Source organism: Camelus ferus, chromosome 22, assembly GCF_009834535.1.
Source record: "Camelus ferus isolate YT-003-E chromosome 22, BCGSAC_Cfer_1.0, whole genome shotgun sequence".
Lineage (NCBI taxonomy): Eukaryota > Metazoa > Chordata > Mammalia > Artiodactyla > Camelidae > Camelus > Camelus ferus.
In genome coordinates this window covers 21,750,646-21,763,487 of record NC_045717.1, presented here as the reverse complement: position 1 = coordinate 21,763,487, position 12,842 = coordinate 21,750,646, and the positions used below count along the sequence as shown (strand labels likewise).

The 12,842-nt window shown below is 53.0% G+C and overlaps 1 protein-coding gene across 2 annotated transcripts in view; it reads right to left on the bottom strand.

Annotated features, from left to right (window-relative positions):
* Positions 1-1,437: 1,437 nt before the first annotated feature.
* Positions 1,438-12,842, bottom strand: part of MYO1F (myosin IF) — a 31,113-nt gene continuing 19,708 nt past the window's right edge. For both annotated transcript variants that reach the window (XM_032466245.1, XM_032466246.1), the window contains 12 exons: positions 12,115-12,221; positions 11,513-11,611; positions 11,281-11,425; positions 6,769-6,883; positions 6,493-6,662; positions 5,707-5,852; positions 5,193-5,339; positions 4,856-5,004; positions 4,258-4,335; positions 3,475-3,670; positions 3,228-3,397; positions 1,438-2,566 (listed from right to left, as the gene is read on the bottom strand). In XM_032466245.1, the coding sequence (XP_032322136.1) occupies positions 2,490-2,566; positions 3,228-3,397; positions 3,475-3,670; positions 4,258-4,335; positions 4,856-5,004; positions 5,193-5,339; positions 5,707-5,852; positions 6,493-6,662; positions 6,769-6,883; positions 11,281-11,425; positions 11,513-11,611; positions 12,115-12,221 (1,599 nt within the window). In that variant the 3' untranslated portion in view covers positions 1,438-2,489. The remainder of the gene's footprint in view (positions 2,567-3,227; positions 3,398-3,474; positions 3,671-4,257; positions 4,336-4,855; positions 5,005-5,192; positions 5,340-5,706; positions 5,853-6,492; positions 6,663-6,768; positions 6,884-11,280; positions 11,426-11,512; positions 11,612-12,114; positions 12,222-12,842) is intronic.

Genomic DNA, 12,842 nt, shown 5'->3' with positions numbered 1-12,842 from the left:
TTTTAAAATGGGGAAGCGAACAGTGAATCGACAAATGCAGAAAACGATCTTATGTTATATTAAGTGTTACAAAGGAAAAACAGACAAACAGAAGGATGTGGTGGTGATTGGTCAGGGAAGTTTCTCTGTGAGTCTGTGAGTGACTTCTGAGCTGTGGTCTGATGGTCAGGAAGGAGTGAGCCAATGGAAGTTCAGGGGGCCAGAGTGCTCTGGGAAGAGTGGATAGCTGGTGCAAGTGGCCTGAGTTGGAGAGGGACAGCTTGTCTTTTTCAAGAAACAGTGAGATGATCAGCACATTACTGGAGCAGAGTGGAGGCAGGGTGTGGAGGTCAGAAAGTGAACATGGTGCAAGGAAGCTTATGCAGGAGCCTTGGGAACCGTGGAAAGAGAGGAGCGTGGTTTCTATTCTAGCCACTGAATTTTTGGCAGGAGGAGGTACACCATCTGATCACCGGTGTTTGTTTGGAGGGCGGATTATTGTGGGGACTGTAAAGTGGATCTTTGACCTCAGATCTCTATAAAAGATTATTTAACCATTCAAGAGGTGTTGAGTTCTCAGCAAGGATAGACTTTATATGCAATGTATTTCTATCTATGTACCAGCCTGCTTTTATATGCAAAGTTTACCGTTAGAAGGAGACATTAACATACTGGGGAGGGGGACAGGAATTGTTGAGTGAGGGGAAGGCAGATTTTTCACACTTAAGGGCTGCTGGAATTGAAAAACTGTTCTCTTTTGATTATCATTAATATGGTTAAGAACTCATTAATTAAAAAAACCATATCATTTTGATGCAAGGTGGAGGCGCGCGCGCATGTGTGTGTGTGTGTGTGTGTGTGCACAGGGGAGGCTGGTGCAACCTGGGGAAGGGTGGGGTGAGGTCTCAGAAAGGACAGGGAACCGAGAAAGGGAGAGGAGGGCCTGGACTTAAGAAATTTTGTAAAAGAGTCAACAGGATGTTGCCTAGTGGGTGGGGCCAAGGTGACTGAGGTTTGCAGTCTGAAGATGCTGTTAGAATATGTCAAACCCACTCCCTTCTTCATCCCCAGTGCCCCGCCCGAACCTCAGCCATTTGTCCTGCCGGGAAGGCCCTATTTCTTGCAAATAGGGTGCAGCCATGCCGGTGGGGCCACAGAGCTGTACCCCAAAGTACCAGGAGTGGGGGGCAGCCTGCATGGTGAGTTCTAGGGTAGAGAAGGGAGACAGAGGCCCTCATCCCCCTGTAGCACCAGGAAATGCCCGGCTGATGAGGTTGTGGCTCCCACAGTCCTTGCCCAGTCTGTCCTCGAAACTTAAGTCTTGCAGAGAGCAATGCTCAGTGGTGGTTGGGCAGTGGAGGGACAAAAATCAGAGATGGAGGGAACCAAGGACATTCAAGGGACTGGTTAAATGCTTTTGTAGAATGACTGGCTAATTAAAAGGCTGCTGAGACCCAGTTGCAAAATCGGGATTTTATTTTTTTTCCAGCCACACTCAGCTTCCCAAAGTAGGTGCAGAAGAGACAAGGTGTAGATCCTGCAGAAGATTCTGCAGACCAGTCTTTCTTTGATACAGCATCTCCCATCCTCCAGTCCCCTGCCTGAAGTCCTCCCATCACAGTGGGTGGTATTTGCCATCAAGATCTGGTGGGACTGACCCTTTGCATCCTTCTTGGCTCCTCCAGAAAACCCCACAATCTCTCTGCCTCCCCCTCCCCTGGTCCAGCCCCTGTCCCTTCTCTGACCCCACCAATCTGGCTCCATACAAACAGAGGGTGAGGGACAGGGTCCAGGGGTAGCCCAAGTGGATTGTGGGAGGCCATGTGGGACCTGCCTCCTTCCATGGGGTCCAGTTGGTTCCCAGATGGGTTTTGGGGGTATAGATTCAAAGCTGATGGGACCCACTGGAACATTTTCTGCAGGAAAGCTGGCATGCAGCTTCTGGAACCTGGCAGGTGAGACAAACTCAAGCTTTGTGAGGGACAGGAGGATAAATGAGCTTAAGGCTTGGCTCTGTAGAATCTCAGGTGAGTGACTAAAGCTCTCTGGGTCCATTTTTTCATCTGTAAAATGGGACATTCATGGCTCCTACCTCACAGGGCTGTGAGGAGGTAGTCCTTGTTGGCACTCAGTTAATTCATGTTTTCACCCGGCAAATATTTATTGCCTCCGTGATGAGAGAAGGAGGGAAGTCACACTTGTCAAGGTCCCCCTGACTGTGCCCGGTAATTTGCCTACTGGACACAACTCATTTTGTGTTCACAAGGCAGCTGGGAGGTAGGTTCTGCTCTTAGCCCTGTTTGGCACAGGAGGAGATGGGTATGACAGAGGATTGGGTGGCCAGGGCCCTGGGGGTGGCTACAGTGGTGACCCCTAGACCCAGGGTGTGGGCTAGGCTGCGCTGGAGGCCCCAGGACTGGACCTCTGGCCAGCATAGCCAAGGCAAGCAAGACCCCATTGCAGGGCCTGGCAGATAGCGGGAGGGCAGGCAGATCTGAGCCCCATCCAGCTCAGATCTTCTCCACATAGTTTCCTGGGAAGAGGCCCTCCTGGCCGTGCAGCCGGCCTTTCCACCAGCCCGAGGAATCTGCGGGAGAGAAAACAGAGTGAGACAGCACCCAGCCTGCCCTGGAGAAAGCCTTCATGCTGGCTCTGTGTCTCCACTGGCCTGGCCTAAGGCAGAGGCTGAAGAGAGATGGCAGGAAGGGAGGGAGCAACATGTGGGTTTGCATTGCTCCTGGCTCACTCTCTGTCATTTTCTAGACTATTCACTGATGCTCCTCCCTCATCCATCTCTTCCTAGAGGTCCCTTCCCATAATGCCTGTGGTGGGCCCAGGAATGACCTCTACGGGGCTCCCCCGCCCACCTGCAGAGGGCACTGTTGAGTCCCAGGCCCCTCTCCGGGCCACCCAGGGGCTAAGACAGGAAGTGAACTGGGCCATCCAGACACGGCCCACTTCCTACTCACAAGGTATGTTCTGCTCTCAGTCCTGTGCTTGACAGATGAGAAAAAGGAGGCTGGGGTACTGGGTGAGGCAGTGAGGCCCAGCTCCCAGAGTGGCTTAGGAGGTGACCTCCAGACCCAAGGCCTTTTGCCTGTGCAGCTACTGGCCCAGAAGAGGATATCTCTGGCAGTGGCTGGGAGCTAGCCGGTCACCCCTCTTCTTGGGAAGGGCGTGTGGTAATGGAGGGCTCCCTGGCTGTGTCAGGGTTCTGACTCTTCCCATTTCTGCCCTGGCACACATACCTTCCATGAGGATCTCGATGACCTCATTCACGTTGAAGCTCAGCTCGTCCACATCTTGCCCCACGTACTGGTACAGTGCCCGGCACCTCGGGCCATGTGTCCGTGGCTGGGGCTTGGGTCGGCCCACGCCGGGAACAGGTCGCTGCCCCACGCTGCGCTTCCTCTGCATGCTGTGGGCACAAGGGGGCACTCGTCACAGCCCCAGACACTCCCCCAGCTCCTGGGGCTGTCCTCTCACACCACCTACCCAGCCACGCCCTGGTCAGGCACATTGAGGAATTCTGTGTTGTGCTCCGAGGGGGGCCGTGCCCGTGGGCGTCTGCTGGCCCCCAGGGCTGAGGATGGAGGGCCCCGTGGTGGCCGCTGGGAGCCCCCTCCAGATGTGATCTCTAGAGGCAGGTGGCCCCCTCTGGCAGAGGGAGGCACCCCGTTGCGGTCCAGGCCTGCGATGAGAGCAAGAATAGGGGCATTTGTCAGGGTGATGTTAGGAGGATTTGGGGAAGACTTGGCTCCAAGTTCCCTGTCTGAGAGGCAGCTACTCTCAACCCAGGATGGCAAGCACTGGCCTGGAGGGAGAGACCCCGGGGTTAGGAGGCCTAGAGGGAAGCTCTGCAGGGGTAAGATTTTCCCCCACCCTCTTCCGTAGGTGGGCTTTTGTGAGTGGGTCTTGGAGGATGAATAGGAGCTCAAGTGGAGTAGAAATTTGGGAGATAGGCAGAGCAAACAGCCCAAGCAAAGCCCTGGAGATAAAAACAGATTTGCTAAGTTGGCAAAGGAAGATGTAGCTTGCATGACAGGAGTGGAAGATGGGAGGAGAGAAGAGGTCAGTGGTTAGCTGGGGTCAGATTCTGGAGGGCTTTGAATACCAACTAAACTTAGCCTTTATTCTGTGGCAGAAGGGGAGCTATGGAGAGTTCTGGACATAAGAGAGTGGTCAGCTCTGCTTATTAGATCTCGATGACAGGATCTGGCTTAGGCCTTGGAGTCCACAAGAGGCAAGGAAGACATTTAGTGGGGAGAGTCTCTTCACCTCGGGGAGGCCCGGGAGCTGCCCGCGTAGGGGTCGACCTTCGAGGTTTTCCCTGGGCCATTCCCTTCCGTGTAGGCTCTGAAAGGGAAGGGGGAAAGGATATAGGGATTTGAGTGGTGACCAGACTAGGTTCTTCGCCCCGCTCACAAGTCCAGTCCACTCTGCGGCTCCACCACGGGTGCCGTTCCCAGGCTCACTGGCTCTCCCATCAAGACCGCCCGCTTAGTTACTGGAACACTGGTTCCGCCCAGTGATTGGCCCCGCCCCTCAAGGACCCACCTCTCAGTGGCTCCCTAGGCCCACCCACTCCAGAGCTCTCCCTATTCATTAACAGGCTCACAGGTTGGCTCCCTGGCCACCCCCTCCATATTTCTCGCCCCCTCATTGGTCACCTCGCTAGCCCAGCCCTCTTCATCGTGCGTCCGCACTTTGTCTCTCTAGATTCACCCCTCCATGGCCCTCACCTTCTCTAGGCCAGCCTCACTGGCTCCGCCCCCACAACCTTGATTGGCCCCCACCGCTGGCCCCGCCCTCTACGGGGCCCGCCTTTTCCCCACCGCCTGTTTGGCTCTGCCCCCCCGGTTCTGCGCAGACTCACTGGAGCTTTTGGGCAGTCCATCACCTACGCTGACCACGAGGGCCCGGCCACTAGCCTTGAGCACCGCTGCGTCGCCGGAGCCACGGGAGAAAGTGACGCTGCGCGTGCTACCTCCGCCCCAGCCCTCCTTCTTCACCCGGAACTGTAGTCTGTGAGGAGAGGAGGAGGCTGAGGGGGTCCCCACTCCCCCAATCCGGGGTCACCTCTGGATCCCATCCTTGCCGAGCAGGGATGGGAGGGGGCGGGGCACAGGCGTATTTCGTCTGGTCCGTGAGGTGGGAGAGGGTGTGCTGTGCCATGCCCAGCCCGAGGATGGGAAGAGAGCTGGGGGTCGTACGTGTCGCTGAAGGTGAGGGGCAGGGGCCTCCGCACCACCTCCTCAAAGCGCTTGCACAGGAGGCTGACGAACTCGGTCTTGAAGACACTTTCTAGGAAGCTATCGGCCGCGTCTTCTTGGAGGATGAAGAAGTCGTCCTGCCGCGTGCTGGGAGAGGGGCGGAGGAAAGGTGGGTGAGAGGGACAGGTGAGGCTGGCGGAAAGGCTGACATGTGAGATGCCACAGGGGAGGGTCAGGTAAGGGGCAAGTGAAGGGTGACAGGTGGGGGAAAACGGGAGAGATGGCAAGGAGCTGGGGAAGGTGGTAATAGAGAAGGGCCAGGTGAGGGGACAGGTGCTGTTGGCAAATAGGGATCAGGAGTGCAGGGGCAGGTGAAAGCGGCACTTAGGGCCAAGAGAAGGTTACAGGCGTACCAGCAGGTAGGACGTTCAGGGTTATAGGTGGGGGAACAGGAGGGCAGCTGAGGATGAAGGGGGCTGCCGAGGGGTGACTGCGGGGCAAGTGAGGCCCTCACCTGAGGGAAACTCCCCGCAGGGCCTGGATCTCCAGCTTCTTCTTCAGGACCTCACGCACCTGGCCCTTCTCGGGTCCCTTCTTCACCTTCTCCCGCCCGATCACATACACACACTTGGGCGTCAGGATCAAGTCCCTCTTGATGGGCTATGAGGATGCAAGACCAGAGAGGCTGGTGGCAGGAGCCCTGGGCATGGGCAGCCTGTCTGCAGGAGAGCAACCCCAGGCAGAGGGGTGATGCTGGCAGGCCAGGTGAAGGACAGGTCAGGTGAGGGTCCCTTCATGTGAAGGTAGATGAGTGGTTACTTGATATAAGAAACAGGAGGTTAAATGAGGGTATACTGGCTAGAAGGGGGTGTTTGGGCAGTGAACAGATACAGGATAGGCGAAGGTATACCTGCTGGACTCAGGCCAGGTGAGAGTGTACCTGTGCACAGGTGTATCTGAGCCAGCTGACTATGTGTCTAATGGACAGGTCTATCTAGACTTGGTGAGGATGTCCTTAATGGATAGGTGTGTCTCAGATAAATAAGGGTGGCCCTGAGGTCAGAGCTCCTGAACAAGCTGAGTATGTAATTGTGGACAGAGGTGTCTAGCCAGGTGATGCTGTATCTGATGGACAGGTGTATCTGGGCTACGTAAGGACCTATGTGATGGACAGCTGTATCTACATTAGTTGAGAGTATACCCGTAGGCAGGTGTGTCTGGGCCAGGTGAGGGTGTACCTCTGGTGGGGGTGTCAGGCTGGGGCCAGGGTCCCGGATGTGGCCACCTGCTAGCGCCTCACCTTGAAGCGGCGGTCGTACTTGTTGACCGAGTCAGCAAAGTCCACGCGCTCCCTCTTGCCCAGGAACTGACGCAGCTCTGGCCGCTCCTCCAGCCCCAGGTAGTCGCCAACGAAGTTCCTATTGATGCTGTTCCGTCTCCGCTCCTTCTTGTTCAGCAGGATGTTGGAAGCTGTGGGGACACAGGGCAGTGGTGGGGAGGGTTGGCCAGAGGTCATGGCCTGGTTCCTCCAGGCCCACCCACCCTCACCCCGAGCCTCCCACCTGCAGCCTCTCACCTTCCTCCCGCATCGCCTGGTACTTCCGGACCGCCACGTGGCGCCGCCAGGCCTTCTGGATGGTGCGGGCAAAGCCGTCAAACTTGCGCTCTCGCATCTCCTCCAGAAGGAAGAGCTGGGCAAGAAGGAGGGGCAATGGGTCCAGGTGTTTCCCCAGGGGCCACAGTCTCCAGTCTTTCCCGAGCCCACCCCTCCCATGTGCTCTTGCTGACAGATGCCTGCACACGTGCTCTTACACGATGGTCAAAATTTCTTTTTCTTCCTCCAAATGACTCGACCCAGGGGTCCCTCCCCATACAGGGCACAAGCTTCTGGATTAAATTATAACTGTGGGTTTGTCCTGCTGGGTTCAGATCCCAACTCTGCCACTTACTAGCTGTGTTGTCTTGTCAGAAATGGTATAACATCACAGTTTCTCCCACTGATTAAGCAATGCCATTACCATCCATGTGGGGTACCCTTCAGTTTCAGATGTTAGAAATGGGAACCAGTGTGCCTTTTGGAAAACCAACATGGGACTGTAATATGAAAATCTCTTGTATAGGACTGTGATGTGACCAGCGATCGTGCAGTTGTGCAGTCCACAACCTGCACAACCATACATGGCAGCTCAGGGAGGGAAGCTTTTGCAGAAAGCAGAGTAAAGGCTTTTGAGATTTAAGAGTCTCCACCCACAGGGGACTTAGAGAATAAACTATATTAGAGCAAGTCATTTGGAATAATAACAAGTGACGACATCAGGGAAAGGAACTCATTGGTGTATGAAGATATTACAAATCTACTGTAATAAAAACAATAGAGTGATGGTCAAAAAATAGAACGACCAGCTGGACCAGGGTAGATGGCAGGGAAACAGCATAATTCAAGCAGAAGTTTAGTGATGAAAGGGACAGCATTGTCAATCAGTGAAGATGGGAAAATTATTGCAAATAAAATCAGGTTCTATTTAGAAAAATAATTAGTACTTCTCCCAGAGGGATTTCTCAAATACCCAGATATCACATCACTGCTGAAAGCTCGGCTGCCGCTTTGCCCACTGAGGTGACTGATTTCTCCCAGAAACCCCAGGCTTCCTTGCAAGGACTAGAGGAATCCTGCAGACACTTGGTACAAACATACTTTAAAAAATATATATGTTGGAGGATTTTTAAAGTTGTCAGTGTTTATAACTGTTCATAAAAAGTAGGGAGTCTTCTCACCAGGAAGAAAAAACAACATTGCAGTGTTCACAGGTTTCAGGGAACTGAGTGGTATTTACATATTCTTTTGTTTCTCAGACCGTTTCTCAGACTCTGTGGGTTGGTGGGTCTGTGTGCAGAGTATGTTCCAGTAATGCCTAATAGGGTGTCTGGAGGGCACGGAAGTGCTTGGTGTGGTTTGCTGAGGGTACAGCGGGTGTGGATCAAGGGAGAGCAGCCGTGCAGAACTGGGGGTGAGCCAGTCCACCAAGGCAGGTGTCCGCCAACCTTGTTATTTCTTCTGCCCAGTAAAAAGGATTTCTTTTCCATTTGGGAGGTGAATCTTCCTGTCTTCAGAGTTTTAAATGCATCTCCTGCTTCAGAGGGCAGGTGCTGGGTGTGCTCACGGTGGATGACACCTGCCCCAAATCTTGAGACTGGCCTGGTATGCTGGGTTGAATACTGTTCTTTCAAAAGTCATGTCCACACAGCGGGAACCTGGGAATGTGACCTTATCTGGAAAGAGAGTCTTTGCAGATGTGATCTGGTGTCCATGAGGTTATACTGGAGTAGGGTGAGCCCTAAATCCAATATGACTGATGTCCTGATAAGAAGAGGGAAAGTTGGATCTAGACACACAGAGGAGAAAGCCATGTGATGACAAGGCAGAGACTATCCACCAAGGGTGTAGAGGTGGTAACATCTCTACACTAAGCAACACCAAGGATGGCTGGCAACCACCAGAAATTAGGGAGAGGCAAAGAATTCTTCCCTGGAATCTTCAGAGGGAGCACAGCCCTGCTGACACCTTTGGATTTCCAGCCTCCAGAAATGTGAGAAGATAAATTTCTGTTGGGTTAAGCCGTCCACCTTGTGGTACTTTGTCACAGCAGCCCTGGGAATCTAACACACCTGGGACAGTGGGCAGTGAAGGCCAATTGGTGTGTAAAACCGTCAAGGTATTTTGAGTCCACAAGGAACACAATCCACAGCTAACATAAGTGCATTTTTCATGGAGAGAGGCTCCAACTCCTTAGGGTGGTTTCATTCTTTTGATTCATTTTTGATAGTGCACAGTTAAACTGTCTCCATGTTTTTCCTGTATTCATTTTGCTAAAACTATTCTCAGCATTCTTTTTTTTTTCCTGTGCAAGTTTTCAGTCTTTTTTTTTTTTTCCCCCACTTACAAAAATTTCCCACCAAGCTTTTACCATTGTGAATTTCATTACTGCCAGCTCGCCCACCTTCCCTACCCCAAAATGTGCAGACTCCCATTTTGGTCAAAATTTGCTTTTATCTTCGATAGTCTTAGCCATTGATAGCTTTTTTTGGTCTTTTTTTTTTTTTCAGCATCAACTTAAAAATTTTTTGTTGTTGTTTTGCAGGGGGAGGTAATTAGGTTTATTTATTTTAAATGGACATACTGGGGATTGAACCCAGGACCTCATACATGCTAAGGGCCTCGTGCATGCTAAGCATGCACTCTACCACTGAGCTATACCTTCCCCTCTCTTTAACGTCAACTTTTATCTCTTTCTTTCAGAGTCAGATATTGTAATCTGTAACCAGCAAGATGGATTCCCTTTCTTTCTCTCCCTCTCTCCCATTCTCCTTTTTTTATTTTCATCTTCCCCTCCCTTTCTCCTTTCTTTCTTAATCTGTTGCCACTTAAATTGTTCCAGGGCAGTTTTTGCCAGGGACAATTTCGGTTTGTGCTGAGTTTCTGTCACTAACAGTATCTACTTTGAAGGCAATTCTAGTCTGTCTCGATTTCTTGGAGCAAAGCACATCTGTAGGGAAAAGTTCTGGGAGAAAGACGCAGGTGATTTCGAGGGATGAAGTATCCAGATCTCCCAAGACAGAGACTATTTCTATAGCTATGAAATTGCTAGTCTCTACCCACCTGTGTTACGTGTTTGTTTGGCGAGAGGACGATTACCTGTAAGTTACAGTAACATCAAGGGAATCGTGACAATCTCCTGGTTGTCTTCATAAAGTCCCTGGGGTGCTGTAGAGCAGGTGCTGTGATTATGCAGGTGGTGGGGCACCTGGCTGGGCCTGGCCCACATCCCCAGCACACCTTTCCCCGGTGCTCCAGCTTGGTCCTGGCTGGGGAACCTGAGATCCCCTTGAAGCAGCACAGCTAGTGGAAATGGCCACGTCCTGTCTGTTTTCCAGTCCTCATAGAGAGGCAGGTGGCCAGACAGTCCCGCGGGGGGATTTCCTTGCCTTACTATTATTTTTTTTTGTTATTGTCATTGTTACTTTTAAAAAAAAGTCCCCCACCTCCCAGCTTTATTGACATCACTGACATTATATTGTGTAACTTTCAAGTGTACAGGATACACTTATACTTTGCCACATATATGTTGCAAAATGATTACCACCGTAGGTTAGCTAACCCCTCTATCCCATCACATAATTACCATTTCTTTCTCATGCTGCGAACACTGAAGATCTACTCTCTTGGCACCTGTTAGGTACGTAACCCAGTATTGTTAACTGTAATCACCGCTGTACGCTAGATCCCCAGAGCCTGTTTGTCATTGTTTCTTTGTTTGTTTGCTTTTCCCTCTAAAGACAGAGGCAGCATGAAGTTGGTGGTACCTCCAGCCTTTTGATACAAGGCTGAGAGCTGATGACAGTGCCGGAGAGATTATCCCTGTGTTGGGAAGATGTGTAATGAGATTTGTCTTTGATGTAGGGCCCCAGGCAGGTCTTGGAATAAGAAAACTGCCACTTTGACCTGAGTCTTGGGCTCAGGGACTGAGTGTGTTCATGAATGAAGGGTTGAAAGAAGAAAAGGGGAGAGAGAAAACAGGATAGGAGGAAGGCGAAGGACGAAATGAAGACGGTAAAAAGATGAAAGGGATGGAGGAAAGAAAGAAGACAGGAAGGAACAAAAAGACATTGGGCATCACTGCAGGTGGCCAGGTGGTTCTCCACCTGCTTGCTGGCCACCAAGGACCGCCTAGCTAATTTAGTTATTTTTTCTTTGCTTTGCTTCTTTTTTTTTTTAATGGTGGCACTGGGGATTGAACCCAGGACCTTGTGCATGCTAACTATGCACTCTACTACTGAGCTATTACTCTCCCCTCTAATTTAGTTTTTTTTGGAGCACCTACTACATGCCAGGCACTGTGCTGCGGACATCCTGTTTTGTCTAATCCACCCTTCGATCCTGCAGGGTGGCCATGACTCTCCCCACTTTCCAGATGGGAAGACTGAGGCTTGGAGGGGCGAGGAAATGTGCCCATGATTGCACAGGGGGCTGAAAGGCAGGACAATGCAGGGGAATGCAGCGGGTGTCTGTCTCTCTCTGCCACACACTTACCGACTCAGGGTTCTTGATGAAGACCTTGGTGCTCCCCATCTGGTACTGGTCTGGCTCCATGTTGACCGCCCGCAGCAAGTGCTGGACCCCCTGGCGCTCGTCCCCACGCCAGTGCGGCCACGTCTCCGGGGTCAGAATGGCGTACCTGGAGGCGGAGGGTGAGGGAGGGTTTGCGCGGCTCCCGGGGTGGTGGGTGGCTGGGGTGGGGGGGTGTGCGGCGGGGGCGCCTCACCTCTGCAGGAACTTGGAGAACTGGCGGCGGTAGGCGAAGCCGGCCCGGCGCACCCTGATGTTCTCTTTCAGGCCCAGGTACTCCACCTGGTGCTTGACCCTGGAGGGAGGGCAGCCTGAGTCCAGCGGTGGGGGGCGGCTCACCGGTCCCAAGAGTTGGGGGGCGGGGTCTGGATTCATGCTGGGAGCAGTTTAGGGGTAAGTTCTGGGATCTAAGGAGGGGGGTTCAGTCCTGGTCTCAGGAGTCCACTTGGGAGTTAGTTCTGTGTGGTGGGGGCCTGGGTTCGGGGGAGGCATCTGTGTTTGTTCCATGGTCAGTTCCAGGGTCGCTTCTATGGGTGTTTCCTGGGGTCTGGGGAATGAGGGGGACTGTGATAGCCCCTGGGGCATCCTACAGTGAGTCTGGGGTCCTCCCTGGAGGTCTTGGCCAGTGCTAGGTGTAGCCCTGGGGCCCTGAGGGGCTTCACACTGGTCGTGGGGTCAGCCTGGGTGAGCCTTTCCATGGGTCACATGGCCCTGGGAGGGTTGCAGAGGGAGGGTCAGTCTGGAGGATGGATGGTGTGGACTGGCCCCATGAGTAGCGAGACCGGGTTGAGGGGTCACCTGCTCTCCTCCCAGTCACGGGGCCTCTTGGTCTCGTTGGGTTTGATGCATCGGATGTAGTGGGGCGTGCACCTCTTAAGCGTGGACACCAGATCATTAGCTTGTTTCTGAAGGGCAGAAAAAGGCAGGGGTTGGGGGTCACAGATGGGACCCTCTGGCCCTGCCCTCCTCCCACCCTGAATACAGACCCAAGAGACAGAGACACACTGGGTGGGTGGGGGTGGGGCGGCACCGGCTAGACAACTGGCTTAGGTGGTCCTGGTCTACATGTGACTCTGCTGGCACATAACAGACACATGGCGTTGATGCTGTGCTTCTGCCTGGCCCTCAAGCCCCAGACCAGGAGCTCACAGGTCTGCAGTGAGCAGATAGTAAATGCTCAGCAAACGTTTGTTGATGGAGTAACTGAGCACACAGAAGTGCACATAGCCAGGAACATTTCTGTCTGTCCTCTGGGGCACACGGACTTTGGAAATAGAGAGTCAAGTGTGTATGCCTGAGAGGCCAGCCTTGGGTTGAGCATTTTAGTCCCTCAGGGGAGACTAGAAAGAAAATCACTCCAGGTGGGAGGGCTGGTCTTAGCGGCAGGAGAGACTCCGGCATGGATTGCGGCTCTGCTGTGTGATCTGGGCCATGACCGCCTCTCTGAGCCTTGGCCTCCCATTTGCCAGGTGGGCCTTGTCCCACATACGTCAAGTGTCTCATGTTTGTTGCCAGCATGGATGAGT